The 20,836-nt window shown below is 37.5% G+C and overlaps 1 protein-coding gene across 4 annotated transcripts in view; it reads left to right on the forward strand.

Annotated features, from left to right (window-relative positions):
- The window catches only part of MYO16 (myosin XVI), a 530,197-nt gene that overhangs the window by 178,082 nt on the left and 331,279 nt on the right, over positions 1 to 20,836 (forward strand). For all 4 annotated transcript variants that reach the window (XM_030856764.2, XM_060288080.1, XM_060288082.1 and 1 more), the window contains exon 4: positions 1,392 to 1,535. In XM_030856764.2, the coding sequence (XP_030712624.1) occupies positions 1,392 to 1,535 (144 nt within the window). The remainder of the gene's footprint in view (positions 1 to 1,391; positions 1,536 to 20,836) is intronic.

Here is a 20,836-nt window from a genome sequence, read left to right on the forward strand (position 1 = left end):
ATTCAGCCATCATCATCTTTGCAGACAAGTGTGATTAGAAGGTACTTATTGCTGTCAAATTATTATTCACGATCCTCTGAAATGTGAATCTAAAACTTACGTCACTTGAGAGGGCGGGTATCACTTTAAACACGGTATCTAATTAACTATGTTTGGTAAAAGACTGAAAGCTAAACCTTAGGTATGTTTGAATCATCACTGTGGATTTCTGATGTGCAGGTTGAGGACATCTTGACAGGCACAGAAGGATGAGGTCACATCTGGTTTGATTATGCAGGGAGCTTTCAAAACGAAAAAGAGAGAAGAATAGGAATTACTTGCATATGAATTTCTTAAAAGAAATTGGGTCCAGGCCCCAAATTCTAAAATGGATGTATTAGCTTTTATTCTCTGGTCCTCACCTTATCAGTCTTTGTACCCAAACCTGCAGTGAGTGTGGATGGGGTCGTGGTTCATATCATGAGGCCCTGATGGTAGGGACTATTTGTTATTGCTACACATGACATGGAACATCAGATACACAGATATCTTAGTTCAAAACTGAAGCTAATCCTTCAAAGTTCATGTGTTTGCCATTGCCCCAAGTGCTTCCATGTGTCCCCAAAGTGGCACCCCTCAAATCTCCTTCCATATGGAATGTGCACCATGGTTTTGCATTGTCCTTTTTGTACATTCTTGAGGGTACCAGCGAATGAAGAAAGATATAGAGATTCTTCAATGACTGTGTTATAATTGTGAACCACAATTCATGTATCTTTTTTTAAGTTGAAGTATAGTTGATGTACAATATTATATAAGTTATAGGTGTGCAGTATAGTGATTCATAGCTTTTAAAGGTTATACGCCCTTTATAGTTATTATAAAATATTGACAAAGTTCAAATCTTCTGCCTACTTTTTAAAATTGGGCTGTTTTCTAACGACTAATTATAAAGGTAATTAAATAATAACAAAACATACATATATCTCTGTAGTACCCATTTCCTGTGCTGTCAGTCTCAGGGGTTATCAATCAGTTTGAAGTTTTCCGACAACTCACTGAGGCTCCGTTCATTTATTTTGTCATTTTTCTCTCTGTGTGTCATTTTGTATAATTTATATTACTGCCTTCAAATGACTAATCTTGTCTTCTATAATATCTAGTCTATTTTTCTTTCCACTGTCCATGGATTCAATTTTCCTTTCAGTCTTACATGTGCTTCTTTCCTTGTAGGTTAGTTGGGGAACATGAATACATTCTTCCCCAGTTTAGCTCCACCTCCCAAGTTCAAAAATTGGCATTGAAGTTGTCTATCTATGGAAAGGAAATTTGGATTAGGTTTATTCCAAATAAGCCTATCATAGTTTGTTATCATAGTATACTTTCTTTTATTTCTTTTTTTCTTTTTTCAGTGTGCCCGGTATGATAATGTCTTCATTGCAGAGATCCTGATTGACAGAGGGGCCAATGTCAACCACCAGGACGAAGATTTTTGGACACCAATGCACATTGCTTGTGCATGTGATAACCCTGATGTTGTCCTACTGCTTGTATTAGTAAGTAAAGCAATTCAGTTTATTACCATTTGAAGATTTGATGGCATATAAAAGTCTGCATATTTAACCAATAATACTTCACAATATATAATACTTCAGGTGAGAAAAAAAATGTGTGTATATGTCATCACTTATTTGCCTGGAATTATAAGATAATTAGAGACTAAGGTTGTGGGTCACCACATAGTTCATAAAACAAATTGTGTAGATGTCACACCAAGCTCTGTTCCTCTTGCCTTTTTCTTGGAAATTATATGTCTTGATACCTCGCAAGTCAGTGCTAACTAAAATGGTTTGATAATTGTTGTTTTGTCTTTCAATTCATTCTCCTAATTTTTAGCCAGACTAGGTATATGATTGTAAGGCTATATTGGCCTATATTGGATCTTCTTCTCTTGTTTAAATCTAGCAAAGAAGTGTCTACAACTTTTGTTTACATGAAAGTGAAAACTCTAAGTATAAAAATCACTGGAGTTATTTGTCGTCATTGTCTTGAGTTACAGCTTAGACCCTGACATGGGTCCTCGCACGTACTATAATTATTTTAGAATTGAGATTCTTTCTGATTAGTTTATCTCTAACAAAGATTTTAAGAAATTATGCAGGATATTTTAGAAAGCATACTAGAATATAAGAGTAAGAATGCATGATTTGCTTTTTTTCCCTTTATTAATAAAAATTGCATAATTCCTTAATGATTTTGTATTACGTGCCTGGCTTTTCACATGAGCCCTCAAAATTTCACATACAAGCAAATTGTTGCTCAAAGATATTAAGCAACTTGCCATAGGTCAAAAAACAAACTATATCTCTGAACTTAAGGTCATTGTCCAAAGTCTGTCCTTTCTCCCCAGGGTCATGCTGCCTGTCTTAACAAATTACCACATACTTGATAGCTAAATACAAGAGAACTTTATTCTCTTACATTTTGGAGGCCAGGAATCTGAAATCAAGGTGTCGGCAAAGCTGTATGCCCTATGTCAGCTCTAGGGAAGAATTCTTCCTTGTTTCTTTCTAGCTCCTATGATCCCTTGCAGTCCTTGGTGGTCCTTGGTTACAGATGCATCACTCCAGTCTTTGCCTCCGTCATCACGTGACCCTCTTCCCTGTGTCTCTGTGTCCAAATACCCCTCTCTTTTCTTTATAAATGCACCAGTCGTAGGGTTTAGGGTCCACCTTAACTCAATACCACCTTATCTTACCTTGATCTGCAAAGACCTTATTTCCATAGAAGATCACTCACAGATAGTAGCCTTAGGACTTGAACATATTGTCCTTTTTTAAAAAACACAATCCCACTACACTGCTTTCTTCCCCCTTTTTAAACTCCTAAGCAGAAGTCGTTTAGGATGAAGACCATGAATGGAGATTTCCTTAATCTTGTAAGACGTTTAATTTGGTCTAGTTTAGTCTAATTTGTCCCTCAAGAATTTGTAAACTTTTTTTGTTTTTATAGTAGAAGTGTATTATATCACTAGAAATGTGTTCCTTTCAACTCCTGGAAGATGGCAGCTATAATAAATAAATAAGGAAAGGTAAAGGAAATAAAGACAATTTAGCTTGAAATAGAATCATTTGGGGGAACTAGTACTCTACAGGAAAACACATGAAAAAGTACTTAACTCATTTATAAGAACAAATCTTCACTTTATAGAACCTGAGCCTAAGAGGAATTAAACTAACAAGTCAGCACAAAGGCAGTGAGATCTACTTAGTATTTGCTTAGTATTAAAGGAAAATTTAAAACACATCTCAGAAGGGAACTCTGTGGTCTTTTGAGTGATACTGTGAAATCATCAACTGTGCACTTTTTGGAATTCTCAGAACTCATAGGACACCAGGCTAGATTTTTAAAGAAATGGCTTGGTCTATAGTAGTTGTTTGAAACTTTTTTGGGGGGTAGTTCAACCACTGGATGACTTGGGCGAAGCTGGGCTATAATTATATGAGAATGAGATAGAAGAGTTAGATTCATAGCTTTTGTGGTTTTCCTATGTTTTTATTTTTTTTTCTGAATATTAGTCGAGAGATTCAGAATATTAGTTGAGAGTCACTTTTTCAAGGCCTGTCTCCATTTAGTTTCTCTCAGTAATTATGATTAGTTACACCAAACCTTTGCCAAATTAGGCTTTCTATTTTCATTTCATTCATGCAATTCTCAGGAACCAATATTCATGCGACTGAGCTTGAATTCTTAAAATCCTTCTTCCATTTCCTCAGTGTACACTGCTGGATGAAGACTTCCCCTTCTTGAGTTCAGAGAGTTTGTCAGCCCTTAATTTCACTGCCAGCCAAGATTTCCTTCCTTCATTATAGAATATCTGTTTCTTATTTCTGATGGAACAGAGTAAGAGGATCTACCTTCTTTGTAGTGTCTGCGCTGAGTCCTGGTCTAGGCATCTCATAGGATTCTTACAATTTAATGTCACAGGGACAGCCAAGAGAAGGGCTCAGTACATGGCAGGGTTGTGATTTCAAGGTGCAGAAGCTATAACTACTTGCAGATGACTCCCCTTCAGCATATAGGGACTGTTGCCGGGAGTAGCATGGGTATCAGAAATACCACTGATAGACTAGAAGTAGCAAATAACTTGGACCACCCAGACGGCAGGAATGAAGCATGTTTATAACCAGAGCTGGGATTAGGGCAGCCCGTGAGGACTGGTACCTGGGGTGTCAATTACACTATAATTATAGAAATAAGTTAGACATATAGTGGCAAATTACTTAGGTCTTCCTTGTGACTCTTTGCGTAACTGAGGAAATATACATGTGCCTTGCTCCCGTTGAGGTTAAACAGTGTCTTCCTAGGAAAATCAATAAGCACTGGCACCAGTCCCATTTCCCAAAACAGATGCTTAGAAAAATAACAACAGTTTGAAGAAGTACTAAATCATTGTCCTGAACGGGGACACCCTCATGTCATTGTCAGACTCAATGATAGCTCCATTTTGATGAGGTGAGTTCTCTACACTCCTTTTTTTGTACTTTTATTGTATTCCCCTATTCTTTGGCATTTCCCCCCAGTTGCTGCTAGGATCGTCAGCATATTGCCTGAGCTCCTTTTTCTTTCACATTATCGTGTATGTTGTGCTTGTTTAAATACGATTTACTTTTCCCTTTGTTCTCGTGTGACACAGTTTCTGTAACTCCTACTTGTTCCCCTGGCAATAACTCAATTTTATTAATGGCCAGTTGCCTTTATAATAAATATCTCTTCTGCCTAGAACAATTTGATTTATATTCATTAATTATTTATCGAGCTTATATCAGTGGTGTTCATTAGGGAGCTCTAAGTTAGGCATTACCTAAATTATTAGCTTCCAGCAAGTCACAGAAGTAACTAGCTGGTGCATACACAGCTATTTGTTAAAACAGTGCCAGCACTTTATAGAGACTCAATGTATATATATCAGTACTTGCTGAATACATACACAAATGGCTGAAAGAATGGCAGGCCAATTTTTGGAAGTCAGCCTGAATTTAATATTGACATTATTAACTCATGTTATATCTAAAAAAGCCCTGTCTTATAGCCGCATTCATCTTCCTCCATATTCTAGAATTCTTCATCCTACTCATTCTACACTTGTATTTAGAAGTGCTTGCTTCAGCACACATGATCTCAAGGTCAGATGATATTGCTTTTCTTTACCAGGCGGAATTGAGAGCTAGAAACTGGATTTACTTCATGTGTAAACATAGAATTAAATCTATAATTGGGAAGAGGGTTATTAACATTTTCATGGTCTGCAATGCCCTATTTCTCACACCATAGAATAACCCAGCCTCATATGCAAAGTTATATATCTGCCCGTTGCTGTTATTCATTTACTGATGACTGTCTTTAATCATTAACTAATATTTATTGATCACCAACTATCTTTAACATAATTCCTGCCGTCAAGGAAGTTATTGTTTGTTCATTCATTCAGCAAATATTTATTGAGTGACTACTATGTTCTGGGTGCTACACAGTGAATAATAAGACATTTTACATTATAGAACAATGACAAAAACAAACCAAAGCAAGTAATGTACGTGTAACCACTGAGTAACTTGACTAATGGATTCAGCAAATCTGAGTAGCCTCATTACCACCATGTCATAACTAGCCCACCATCCGTCCATAGAAATAATTTGCTTTCAAGTAAATGTGGGTGAAATACATCATCATAAAAATCGTAATTACTATAGAAATATGTTCCCGCTAACAACCTCAAAAGAAAGATTTATTTTACTTCCAGAACTAAATGTCATCGTACGTTGTTCAGCGCTGCATGTCCAGTCTTCTTTCCATTTTCCAAACTGATGAGTAAGGGACACTGTGCAGTTACATATTTGAGTGCCTTCTGTTCTGCACTGAGGGGGTCAGCAGTGAATAAAAGAAGCACAAATCCCTGCCTCTTTGGAGCTTACATTCTACTGGGGAGAAACAGGAAAAAACACCTAAGTGGATGAAGTGTACAACATGTCAACTAAAGCGAAATGTTGGAGGCGCAAGGAGAGAGGGGTAGAGAGTCTTAATGGATGTCCTGATGGAGGGGTGACATTTGAGCTGTGAGCCTTGTGGACTGTGGGTGCATCGTGGGCTGGGCAGAGGCAACGGGTGAGGGCAAGCTGTGGGGCAGTGGCTCGTGTTAGAAGAAGAGCAAAGGAGACCCAGGCAGTTCTCTCATGGAGTGGACGCGGGCAGGGCAGAACGAGAAGTCAGAGAGGCGACAGGAGCTCATCAAGCCCCTTGCTTGGACGTTAGAATTTACTTTTACCCCAGGTGATGAGGGGGCCTGTGGAGGGTTTTCAGTGGAGAGGTGACGTGATATGACATCCATTTAAAAAGATCCACTCTGGCTGCTCTGTTGAAAATACACAAAGGGGCGGGGGGAACTCTTAGGGGACGCTGTCCCACTGTCCGGGCCAGACATGGTGCAGGTGGTGAGAAGTGGCCGACAGTGGGAGTATCTGGAAGGTCGAGTTGTCAGTATTTGGTGTGCGATTGGATTTGGGGCTTGAGAAAAGAGCAGGAGTCAGGGGGGGCCTCCACTTTGTTGGCCTGAGAACTGCAGGGTTGGAATCTGTGTTTGCTGAAATGGAGAAGGTGTTTAGAATAGCGTGAGGGGTATGGGGTTATGTTTAAAAAGGAATGAAAAATGTATTTGAATCACATTTTTTCAAGTTCTTCAGGAAAGCATTATCTGTAGAAATTTTCATTGATTTGCAAGGTAATTGTTTATTGTGAGTTTTTGTTAAGTGGAGATGTATGTGTGCGTCACCATCATATGCTAAACGGCATTAGATCGTTGCTATTTTAATTGAATCACAAATGGTTTCATGTTTTGGAGTAGACATAGCTACTGTGAATGTTGTCAGTACTTTTGCCAGATCTACAAAACTCTAGCAGATATTAATAATTAACTTTTATACAGCCCTCCCTATATGATGAGTGTTTTTCTACGTGCTTTATAATTATTAATTCACTTAGTCCTCACAGAATCCTATATGTATGTGCTAGCTTTTTCCACTTTTACTTTTTATAGGTGAGGCAACTTAGTGAGGCTAATCTACATGCTGAAAGCCAGTTGATAGTGGTAGAGGCGAAATTTGATCCCATGAAGGCCAGCTTCAGAACCTGAACCCTGACCGCTCTGATGTGCTGCCCTATTGCTTATGATAGAATTCACATGGAGCAACAAGTCCCCAAAGTGGACAAATAAGATCATTATTTCTATTGCAATATTATACATTTCCCATTAAAACACAGTTTTCTAACTTGAGTACTTAGACTATGGGAGGAAAGTTAAGAAGTATTATGATACATTGTAATACGTTATTCGTGGGGGTTCTGTTCTATAAAGTCATCACAGACACTGACTTAGTGAATACAAGACCAGGCTCCTAGGGGACTTACAGTGTTAGGTTCCTGCGTGCCTCTGCTCACAACATGTTCATCAACAGATCTGTACAGCTTTATTTTTTTACAACTGTGTTTTTAGCACAAACTTTATTTTTTGTGTGTTTCTGTTTAAAGACGCCTAATTTAAAATATGTTGTCGACTCATAAACCTTGAACTCACGGCAGTGACACTATAACTCGGGCCTGAAAAAAGCTTATGCAACACACATATTTTCTATTAAGGCTCATCACAGCCTCCTTGCCCATGGAAACACTAGACAGCACTTCTGCAGTACGGTTGGGGGCCACTTGAAACAGTGAAATCACCAAGAAAAAGCTCAAACACATGAAAAATGGCACTGAGTAGACTGCAGTAAGACCATTTTTTTACACTAAGAGAGCTGAAACAAGAAGACAGAGCAAGGCCTCATGGGACCTGAGCTTTGAATGGGCACCTTGGGTGGCTAGAATTTTCCACCACTCTGGGCATATGCACGGATGACCAGCAAAGTACCATCAGTGTTGATTTGGGATTACAAATTAATTCTAGCAAGTAGGCAAGTTCACAAATATAAAATCCATGAGCAATGAGGATTGACTGAATTTATTACTAAGTAAAACAATTGACCGATTTTAGGATTTTAATTGTGAAAAAGAAACCCAGTGTATTTTAGGAATTGGGGTGGCTCAAAAAATGATGGATTTCTACAGTATATTTTCAAGATTTAGACTTTTTAGTACCATTATTATTTTCACAATTTCCATCACATAGTTGAACAGGGTTTTGCAGTTTCCTAGAAGTTTCATAGATAGCTCACTGAGTATGTGGAGCACATCTATGACAAAAGCAATGCACTTAATATATTATCCCTATTTTTACATAAAGAAATCTAATATCAGAGAGGTTATGTAGTAGAATAAAATCTCAAATCTAAATGTTTTCATTCCCAGTAAAGTATTTTACTGCATTAATATTTTTATATTTAATGTAGAATTACATATTCATATAATTCTATATAATATACATTCTATTAAACAAAATTTGACCACAGAATTTTCACTTACCTTATTTTATTGAATATTTGAGTATCTCACATATGTAAGTTTTTAAATTTTTCATTCTACATTATCCAGTGTTTAAAATATTTTCTAACCAGTGCCATATTTGAACACCAATGCTCTATAACTCAAAATTTGTTAGAGTATTTTTTTAATAATTCTATAGTAATTTGCTATTTCTCAGACTTTAAGAAACTTTTCTGTTATCCAAGAGGAAATCACAAAGGCTGAAAAGTGGTTAACTCAAACCAGTCTTTTTAAAATTTTGACTTCCTATTTATTTCAACATGGTCGTAATATATGAAATATATACATATGTGTGTGTGTATATATACATATATATTTCTGGCATGTTGTATCAGTGCATCTATGCCTTGAATCAATACTTGTAAATATCAGAATCTGCTCAATCACTTGCCCGTGGAGAGAGGAACAATAGACTTTTCTTTGCTAGTTTGTACCATGTGATTTCACAGAGGATGGTTTCTTAATAGCATTGCTCAATTTTCACTTATTTACTGATATGACTTTGGATTACAGGGTTACATTTATCCGTGGCATGCTAGATCTGAATTTTCACATTTCATTTTCCGTTGTGGCCACAGTTGCTAAGCTTCTCTGTCCTGTTAGCAGTTCTAAAGCTGTGACAAATCTGCCTGTTTTAACAGCCCATTGCATTTTGGACCACAAGAAACAAATTAATTTTTATATTGATGTTAATTGTTTTAGAAGGAAAATAATTTATTTGACTAGAACACTGAATGATGCTTCTTTTGGGGTAAAATGATTACCTATGTTCCTGACTAACCATCTCAGGTTTTCCTCTTTTTTATTGAAAATTTTGGGAGGAAATGCTTTGATACTTCACATGTCTTAGAACCATTTAATAAACCTTACTATAAAGGGTATCTATAATACATGTCAAAAAATGACTAATAAATAACTGAAGGACAAAATGTTATTTAATTGTTGTATTTTTCTTAAGGGGTGACAGGGAATGGTGAATTGCTGAATTATTAGTATTACATATTACCAGGAGATCTTTTAAGATATTTTCACTCCCTGAAATCAGAACGTGTAGGAGGAGATATTAGCAAATCAATAGTCATTTACTAAGTGAGGCTCAGTAATATTAATACTATCATCGTTTCACTTCAGTACCAGTGGAATGATTACTTGAAATTGCAGTGAATGTTTTCTTCATCCTTGGCCTTTTGTGTTTGAACATCTGATGTTAGTAATTTCTCTGCCTGTTGGCTGGAGTGTGTCATGCTCTGTGTTTAATGGGCAGAGTGGGACTAGATCATTATAATGGGTGCTGCAGGCGACTGACTGCTGGAACCTAGCAATTCTGCCCTAAATGAAATAGCAAATGATGTTTCAAAAACACATATTGCTCACGTTGTGTCAGGTGGCCAAGTTGATAGATCAAAATTAAATTGTTCCAAAACTTCACTCATTCATTGCTTAGACTGTTTCCGGGTTAAATACTAGTATAAAATTTTTTATATTGTTTAGTTCTAAATTACCCTTTCCATCACTTTGATTTGTTAAATATTAGAACACAGGGTACCCTGCTGTTTCAGAACGTTGTACTCCTCCCCAGAAAATAAGCTAAAACTGAATAGTTCATGGTAAGTCTGATTTTCCAATAGGAACTGTGGCAGAACACCTGGGCATCACTCAACTTTTTATGTAAATGAGGACATGCACGCCGTATTTAATCTTTTTTTCAGATGTTGGGCTTGCCTTCAACCTCTCTGAGAAAATTGAGGTCTTCGGGCTTGAATGCCTTCAACTTCCTACTAAAAACTCTTGATTTCTTCCCTATATATATTCACTGGCTTTCTTCCATCCTTAAAGAGGTGTTTGTTCTCCTTTTTAAGCTAACTCCTTCTACATCCTCTTTAGATTCTGCTACTGGCCCCTTCTCCAAAGATTTCTCCTTCATCATTTATTGAGTTTTCATTTTCGTAGTCATTCCTGTATCCTTTTCCTTTAAATTAATTCATGGTTATGTTCTAGTGATTTCCATTAGTTAAAAAAGAAGAAGAAAAAAGCCTGATCAAACTTCTGTCCTCGGATTGTCACCCTGTTGTCCTCTCATGTTCATAGCCAAACTTCTCTGAAGGACAATATGCTTTTTCTGACCCCAATTTATGGCCCCTGTCGCCCCATCCAGACAATCTGGTCTCTCTTCACTCAGACCCCTCAAAATGGCCCTTTGCCGAGAATACTTTGACATTTTTGTGATGAGGTCAGTGGACACATTTCATGGTTTATCCTACTTAATGTATCTCACTAGGTCTAAAGCCAAGTTTGTCAAGAAAGGAAATGGGGCAAACGTCCAATTTTTTACCCAAGGTTATATTTTTGGGGCTAATCGGAGTAAGAATTTGAAGGAAGCTACTCTGGCTCCTAAGCCCTGTTAGTGACCATTGAACATTAAGAGGGTTTTTTTTTTTTCTTTTTTTCAGCTTTATTGAGGTGTAATTGATAAAACTGTATATATTTTACAACGTGATGATTTGGTATATTTTGTTAAATGATTACAACAATCAGGTAAATTAACACCTCCAACACCTCACAGAGTTAATATTAATTTTTTTTTGTAGTGAGAATGCTTAAGATCTACTTTTTAAGCAAAATTCAGGTGTATAATACAATATTATGAACGGTAGTCACCATGCTGTACATTAGATCGCTGGAACTTACCCATCTTATAAGTCAAAGTTGGTACCCTTTCAGCAGCATCTCCCATCTTCCCCGCCCTCCAGCCCCTGGTAGCCACCATTCTACTTTCTGTTTCTATCAGTCCACCTTTTTTTGTTGTTGTTGTTCTTAAGTCGTGTTTTTTTAAACCTATTGCTACCTAAACTTTCCCATCACTAAAATCGACGGTAAAAATTCATCCTATGTATGGTGAAAATTCTTACTCCTTATTCACAGTGATTAACACCATAAAAGTAGATTTCAGAAAACAAGCAATAAAGTGTCATTCGAAAAACGCATGTGGAGGATTTCTGGTTTCAGCTCAGACATGCTCAGACTGCTGTCCTTGCAATAAGGAAAAAGTTGAACCAATTGAAAATCAGTAACTTTTCTTGGACCCATCAGAGAGCTGAAGTTTCAGGGAAAATCCTATTAACCTCAAAACCCGGGAGACAGGTGAATCCAGCCAGTCAGAGCTAAGATTTGGGGCTGGATCAGAAGTCGCAGGAGGCATAATGTTTTTTCTTTTCCTGAAAAAAATTCCACACCAAGTTTTCCTATAAAAGGTCCCCACAAAACTATTTATCACATAGGATGATATCTATTTGTCAGTAGGGTGGACAAACTCTTACAAAGGGTAGACTTAATTTCATGAAGTAGTGATAAAGACAGGAATATTAAAATTCCTGTGGGAACTTTATAAGTGCAAATGTTACAGCCATTCTGAACCAGCAGAAACTGTAAAAGAGATTTCATTAGCCCACTGCTCAGTGACATTTAAGAGAGCGTATGCTGTTAAAGCTTGATCTGAGGTTGAGATTTCCATTTTATTTGGAAAAAAAATTGAATTTGTAGAGGAAAATAATTTTGTAAAGCAGTGTTCAATTTTGGGTTCTAAAATAAATATATCAGTCATTAAATTCATTAAAACACTAAATTACATCAGACAGTTAAATACATCGAAAAGGTTGATATAAGGGGTGTAAGAAATGGGACAGTACACCAATACTGTCAAATAAAACAAACAATAAAAGAGGCTTAGCAGCAATGATACGTAATCCTGCTTTTTTGGAAGGTTATATGTTTTGTATTAGTTAAATAGTCTTTCTCTTTGGAGTTATTTCTTTTCCAGAATGTCTTTATTGAATCATCCCTTAACCAAAACCATTAGGAGGCTTCTACAAGAGATCTACTCTTTGTAATATCTTTAACTCATATATATAGTCAAGGAAGCAAAATGGATTTTGAAGTAGATCTCAATAAAAAGCAGGATCCTGGAAATTCATTAGCTTCTTAAATTCTAAGACAATATAGAAACGATCAGTCTGCCACTGTAGCCTGCCTACGCTCTGAAATTACATTTCTGAAAATGAGTCCTCTTTGGGCCATCAGAACAAACCTATAAAGTGATAATTCACTGGGAGAGAATCAGGATCTCCATCAACTTGCACAAGGGTAATAAGAGTCACCTCCTTTTAAATTTAGCCACCTGAGTGGTTGCTACAAAATATATTCAAAAAAGAGAAGCTGTATTTTGAGAGCTGCAGAGCTTATGTAGTTGATGAAGTCTGTGTATTGGTGTTACAGGCATCACGTCATCTTCTTGGACAGTAATTGTATTTATATTATAAATAATCTTAAGTGAAAATATCAACAAGGATTTCTTGTGAAAGTCAATGTGTCCTGTTAGAACTGTGCTGTCACATCCTTCCCTGGTGTAGCATAAAGAAGAAGTAAGGAAAACATCTAAGAACTTTCTTAGGGAAGGAAACAAGTATTTACAAGCTGGACCTAGTCAATCAGAAAGAATAAATTCCTGATAGGTTATTGATGTAAATAGCTCTGGGCATCACTCAACTTTTTATGTAAAAAAGTTTTTATGTCTGATGGAAAGCGGCACTGACACACTGAACACTCTTTTTGAGTGTGGACAAAACTGCTAGTAAAGGCTTTGACCATGGTGGTCACAAACATAGGTATAAATATACCAAGAATTTTAAAGGCTTAAAGTGGAAGAAAGAATTAGAAGGAATGGTTCCTTGGTCTTAACGTAGGCGTAAAGCATCATGGCAACGATTTGAGCGTCAGGACCTCAAGTATAAGCCCTGACTAGTTCTCTCACTAGTTATGTGACTTCGGTAATTCCTTCATTACAAATAAACTCCAAAAACGTGGGAAATTTTTTCATGGTTCTGACCACAGTTCCTCCTGCAGTGGCAGTGGACTGTCACGTAAATTACTTACAAGTTATTTTTGAAGAACACCTGGATTTTTCAATTCAGTATTGCTCAATTCTCTCTTTTAACTTTATTTTTGCCACTTTTCTCATGATTGTCGACATGTATTTCCTTAAGTTACTGAGTGAAGTAGCCCATGCTTAATGACACCTCAGGGTATTCAGTATCAATACTGGATCAAAATGTAAAATGGTCCGTTCTGTTAAGATAGATTAAACGTGCAGGAATGTAATCAACCACAGCTGTGATTATGGCACAAAACTTAACACTAGATTCACAGTCCCTGGAAATGAAGTTTGTCTGGTTTCGAGCATGATTTTTGCTGCTCCCAGGGTTCTCTGATTGCATCTTTTACACAATAGGAATTGTTTCTACAAGAATATGAAAGACCTGCATTTGCACATATCATACATGTTAACTTGACTTTTCGTAACATACTGTTGTCACTAGTCAGCCTTTTCAGAAACTTCCACTGTTGATGATGAAGATTTTTCTTTTCTGACTAATGTCCGATAGAAGAAATACTTACTCTTTAAATACAAAAGCGTAAACTGAAAAATGTGTGCTTCATGGCATTTCTATAATTTTTACATAAAATTCTTTGAAGAACAGAAAAATACATACATTTTGTACATCTAATAGCAACATGGGTTTGTTAAGTTTAGGAAATACAGACCACCATCTGTGCTCAAGGTCTAAGGAAAACTTTCGTAGGTTTACCCTGTTTGATTATTTATGCTCCCATTTTTTGGTAAATTGTACTCCCTCTTTTCAAGTGTTTTTCATGATAAATAATATTTTTAATCTATATTTTAAGATAATTTAAAAAATCTAATAATTTACATTAATATTATAAAGCATTTAATTTGACTTCTGAATGTCTTTTTAGTAAGGTGTTTTCTTTTTCTGATTACATAAATAATGTTTGTTTTACAAGCATTGGAAAATACAGAAAAAAAAGAAGTCACTCATTAGCCCACTGGTCAGAGAAAAATCGGTGGTAACATTTTGATGATGTCCTAGGTGTGTATGTGTTGATGAGTTTTAAGTGAGAATCCGTGGCACGTGGCCAGATTGTCATGTGGAAATGATCTCCCTTTATGGGCAGGAGAGAAAGAATTGGAGGGCCCTAGTGGATCCTGTTAGCGATGTGAGGTTATTATTGTAGCTTAGGTCAGAGGAGGTGGAAATTTCAGCTGCAGTGATGATGGCCGTGAGCAATGGAACACATCTGGCAGATGGTCATAAAACAGACAGATAATATGATCCTGTTTTACAGAAAATAATATATTCATATGATCACATATATATATGGGTATTTGTACTTATAACTGTATATAGATATACTGTAGGTATTTTTATAAAACCAATATCATCATATTTGTATTATTTTGCAACCCAATAAATATATGTGATGGTGTAATATGACAACTTGCAAGGGTATACTAAAATTTACATAGCCCTTTGCTTATTTATGCTTTAAATTACAATGAGAATATTAAAATAGGATGCCCTAACAGGTGCCTTAGAGATTCTTGGAAATTTCTGAAACAGTGATTACTATACATATAAGAATAAAATTAACTTCTAATATTAACTTCAAAGGTTCCTAGAAACTTGTAATTTAAAAAGTGAGTTCTACCTATTGGGAAAAAATTGTGTATTTTAACGTGGCCCATTAAATAAAAAGGATTTTAATGTGATTAGTGCCAAGACAGTTCTGAGAGAAATGTGTAACATTAAACCAGTATCAATTAAGTGCCTACTCACTTGCAACCACATTATATCTGTGATACATTCAGCATGAGAGCAGTGCTTTGAAATGTCAGTCTTTGTTTACAGAATATCCCATTCCTAATGCAGGAAAATAATTTATAATAGGAGTCTCCAACACATTACTGATGGTTGGAAGGTGTAAATAGGTCAGACATATCTGTCATCTAAGATGGTAACGTCACACTTGGGGTTGATTTCATGATAAAATTAAAGTGTGATTATTTCAGTATTCAACTTAGTGCTGCTTTCATAGGCACTGCACCCTCAGAGCACACACAGGTGTTTAACACAAGGGAAATGCCACATCCCTGAGTCCTGCTAAAATAGCCAAGCTTCGATGGCTTGACCTTGCATTCAAATTGTATTTTTCTCAATTTTCATTCCCTGGAGGTTGCCGACCGGTGTCCCATGCACATTTGTCCTAGCTGTGTGTCCTCCAGGTAGAGCTTGTTTGTAAGTTTATATTTTCCCACCGATGACTTGTAGTGAACCACTTCTGTGGGAGACCCCTGTTATCAGGACCGCTTAGCTCTGAGGCTGTTTGGTTTTCCTAGTCCGTTCCGCTAAGGAGAAGAGGAGGGGATCAACTCATTCCCCTGTGTGCGAGCAAATGCAGAAACAGTGGTCTTTGCATTTCCATCATCAGAGCTCATTCCTTCATCCTGTGATTCCATTAGGGGAGCAGGTCCCCGCCATCTCACTCGCTGTCGGACGTGGGCGACTGCTCTTCTTTATTCAGTTCAGCACTTGTCCCAGGGAGCCGAGTGTGATCTCTGTTACTAGATAAAGCTGCACAAAATCAGAAACTTGTTCACATTTAAATTTAAAGAAACACTGAATCCTTAAACCACATTTGGAAAGTACTTTATTATGCCGCTGTAGTGTAAACTGCTCACTTATTTGGGGGCAACTCGGAAATATCAGACCAAGAACAGTGTATATTACTGAGTGATGCTTTAGTGTAATATCTTTGTCTCCATTTGTGATTCTCGACACCCTTATTTCTTTTTCAATATTTTATCTATTACCACAGCAAGATTTGGGTATTTTAATATTAATAGGATGTTAGGTCATTTATACTTCAGATATTTTATCATTTTCAAGGAAGATATTATGAGATCCATATTTTTAAAATAAGTTAATTTAGAAATCTCCAGCCAGGACTTGCCAAATGAAAATCACTCTTTGACAGATTTTGTAGGCTATATTCTCTTAATGATTATAGTCTGTGGGAAAAAAATAGTAACATCTAAGCCTTCTGAAGATTTTTACTTTGAGAACTGTACAACTTGCAGATATTTTAACGGAATTTCAGAATTCTATGTTAAAGTGTGAATAGTTAATTGCATTTATGTAGATGAAGCAGGAATTACTGTTTCATAAAATGCACACATTATGCCCTTGTTTTTATTACTATTCTGTACTTTTGATATTTGTTTGGTAGGCACATGTTGCTATGTACTCTTTGTCAAATCACTGGCAAGTTAAGACCCAGGAGAAATGCAGCAATCTATATATATATTACCTGGAAACTGAGAAAATGAAGAAGGTTATATGAAAGAAATGATGTGGAAAAGTGTCATACGACTACGAAATATATTTGAATTTAATTCAGTTTGACTGCCTTAGGAATTAGAATACACAAGGAAACTTAGTTTGGGAACAATTTGATAGACCAAAGTGCTTATTCCTCTTTCAGTAATAATAGAAGACTTTTAGTAAACACTTTGGGTTAAAACTTTAAAGACTGTAAGTCAGGTGGAAATGTATACATGAATAAACAATATATCTAGTAAAAGGTAAGATGATGGTTCTTTTTGGCCTGAGAAAGTAAATTTTAAAAAAAGCCAAGGCAAGATGGTGCCGGAGAAAACCCAGTTACCATTAGGGATTTTCTGTCAGCCAAGGAGAAGTGGAAGTGGAATAAATCTGTAAGTTAAATTTCTAAATATAACAGAGGCAAGAAAGACATTGATAGTCGTATTTATATGACTATAAGGTCGGTAGCAGCAATCAGATGACTTTGCTGGGAAAAAACGGCTGTAACAGCTGTGAGGTTGTCCAACATATAGTTCTCCTCTTGTGGGGCTGCTAGAAATACGTCCAACCTAACGTGCTCTTTTCCCTCCCTACAGCTGGTTTTCAGAATCAGCAACTATCAGTTCTAGGATTGCTTCCTTAATTCTGATACTCACCTGTCCTGCTGCCCCCGTTCAATGGCGACACAGTCATCTCCTGCTCCCATTCTTAAATACGTAAAACGGTAGATGAAAGGGGGTATCACAGAAAAGGGTTTCATGCATCTTCAGTCCAGGTGCATCCCAATGAGATCTTTCCGGATTGGGCCTGGTATTTCATTGTCTGGCTCAGCGGTGCCCAAAATATTAGGACAGGTTAGTCCCCATCTCAGCAGGACCCTTCCCAACATACAGAGGCTTCCCAGTGCTGTGATGGGTTTTGAAGTTCCAAGTAGAGTGTGCAAGGCTCCCCAAACACATTTGGCTGTGGACACCCCAGAAAAACATTCTTACAAGTGTAGTGAGCCGTAAAATGTAGATAAAAGCTGCTGAAACTTATCAGTGAAGCTGGGGACAGGCGAAAGAGCCCCTGCTTTGTGGGGAGTCCACTCTACCACAATCCAATGTCACCTTCTCTGTTACCAGAGATGAACATGTAGTGAGAATATATAAGGATAGAATGTTTGAGAGTTTCAATCTGAGGTTAGGGATAATTAATTGGAGAGTCACCAATAATGAGAAAATCTCAACAAAACATTTTAAGAGGCATCCACTTGCGTCTCATCCCAAAGTGAGGATGACACTTGATCATAATGATATTATTCCTTGAGTTTACAGAGCCAGTAAAGTTTCGGGGCTGGGGTTCACAGGGCTTTGTCTGTTTCCGTGTCTGTCCTTGTCTCTACCGTCTCTCTGGATCTACCGTCTTCTTTGTGCTGGTTGGCGCTGATGGGGATGATGTGGTGAATAATTACTCTTCAGGTCACCTGTAAACACCTTGAAGTTAGCTTCTTTGCCTTATACTTTTTATCTCACTTCTACATCCTCATCTGAGAACTGCAGACACTAAAATGCAAAAGGAGACCTCAAAAACGTAGAATTATGGGCTTTTAGAGTTTGGCAGGGATCTTGTCCCATGATCTCATATAAAGAGCTACTTGAACTGTCCCTGGTATGGCAGTGGTCAGGGGCCGGGTTTGGAGAGGAACCCATCTCTTCACCTGGCAGAACACCATCGCTAGATCTGCTCTGCAGTGGTCTTTGAATCCTGAGGGATTTAATGTTTTCCCGTGACGGTCAAATTTACCTGCTTTTCATAGATCCTGTTCTCTGAATTAATATAAATTCCAATGACTGCTTTAGAAAAAGAGATCGGTCCTCAATAAGTTGTAAGGCACACATTTTCCTCTCAAACTCAGGATAATAATGGAAACACTGTTTTCAAATGATCTCTGGTTAACTTACTATGAGAATCAATTCCTTCCTTCCTTCCTTCCTTTAACATCTTCTTTATTTGAGGGTCTGCTATGGGCCAGGTGCTGGGCTTGCTCCTGAGAATAGTAGGGAAAGTACAAAATGAGATTAAACACGAATTCATTACTTAGTGTATAATTATTAATACGTTTACATAAATATTTTTATGCATGTCATGCATCAAATCTTAGCTTTCAGTGAGTCCTGTGAGGAGCTAGTAAAGGGCACTCTGGAAACTCAAGTATGGAGTGTCTGATCTGGTCTAAGGCCTGGGCAGCAGTGGGGTAGACAGAAAGGGCATCTAATTGGAGGCACTGCCTTTGGGAGAACATTTCGTAAATCCCAGGTCAGGGATTGCGGGTTGAGGGTGGGAGCCATGAGGACAAAGGAAATAGTGGTGATATATTTTGAATTGAAATCAATAGTAATGTTGATTTTTCAAAGGTAGGCATTAAAGAAGGGGAGGGAATTTTAGAATGAACCCAAGCTTTCTGACTTGGGGAAATTGGGAGGGAGGGTGCAATTACAAAGAAAGCAAACACCAGCGGAAAAATCTTTCTACATAAGGACCATGCATGCCTTTTTGAATATATGAAGCTCAGGACCCACGGAAAGCATCCACCTGGAGGAATCTAGGAGGCAGTTGGTTCTGGAACTCAGGAGAGAGAGAAAAGTCTTATCTGCATGCACAGGGTAACAGAAGCCCTTGAGTAAATCAGATCAACCCATGAAAATGTGAAGTCCGAAAAAAAGAACATTTGAAAAAGGGTCCAAAGAAAGCTAATTAAAAGATTCCGAGAGAAACAGGAGGCTCCAAGGAAGACTGAGAAAGGGAAGCCAGATTTAGAAGGCAAACCAGAAGCTTGCACTGTCGTGAAAGTCAAGGGGAAAAATGCCTTGAGAGCTTCCCTATGGCGTTGGGGGGACTGTACTAATTACAGGGGAAGCTAGTCATTCAAACATGGAGAAGCAAACCTAAGAAATTTGCAAACTGCATCCCTAGATCAAATGTAAAAACATATTAAACCTTATGTGGTTTCCCTTGTGTACATACCTAAATATTACAGTGTGGAACATGAAAACTGTAATAGAATATTCTAGACTAAAGAAAGAAAAAGAGAGGTGCTGACATCATAAGGCACTGGAGATAAACACCACGCACGAAGGCCAGCAGCACAAAATTAAGGGACAGAAAGTATGAAAGGCCTGTATTTTCAGCTTATTGGTAAACAGACCCGAAAAAAGCTATATGTTCTCAGAGCAGGTATGAAGTGTTCAGATTAGTGAAACAGACTTTTTAAAAAGCAGAGTAAACATCAGACTGGTATTGGAGAATGATTCTGTAAAGGATGAATGAGGTGGGAGGGTCCTGGCTCTTTCATATAAGGTCTTAGTCAATAAGTATTTACTAAGTTTTGTGTGGTCCCCAAAAAACCTCCTATAGGAAGAAATGAGAGGCCTAGTAGGAAACGTGATATTTGCATGGGCCTTGAGAACTTACCCGAACCATACCGGGCTCTTTACTAACCCTAGAACCCGTGATTTCTTTTCTTAGCTTCTTTCTCAGAAATGCAGATTCAACAGGCTTGCTTACGAAATTGTATCTTTTAATTGGATGGCTGACCTTTATATTCAGGCCATGAATTGATTCAAATGTTACGTGCGCCAGGTCACTGGATAATTGTTAATTTGTCTCAAGTTTTACTCCTCACCCTGGAATTTAGTAGATTTGAAACTTGCCAGGGCCCCAAGAGAATGCTCATGTGTTTTCATCTTGTTTCATAGTTTTGTTCATTGTTTAGTTTGAAACACAGTTTTCTCAACATAAATATCACAGGTTTATTGTAGAAAATTGAAGGACACCCACAGATGTATAGAGATTTAGTATCACTGACAATTCCATCACATAGAATATATTTTGATGTATTTTTAAATCAGTCTCTCTCCCCTCTCCCTCTTCCCTACACGTGTGTGTGGGATCTTCCCGGACCAGGGCACGAACCCGTGTCCCCTGCATCGGCAGGCGGACTCTCAACCACTGTGCCACCAGGGGAGCGCTCATCACATATTTTTATGCAGGCCATTCAATTTTTTTTTCACTTTAGATTTTTACCTGTCATGCGTACCCATGTT

The sequence above is a fragment of the Globicephala melas genome, chromosome 18 (assembly GCF_963455315.2).
Source record: "Globicephala melas chromosome 18, mGloMel1.2, whole genome shotgun sequence".
In the NCBI taxonomy this organism is placed as follows: Eukaryota; Metazoa; Chordata; class Mammalia; order Artiodactyla; family Delphinidae; genus Globicephala; species Globicephala melas.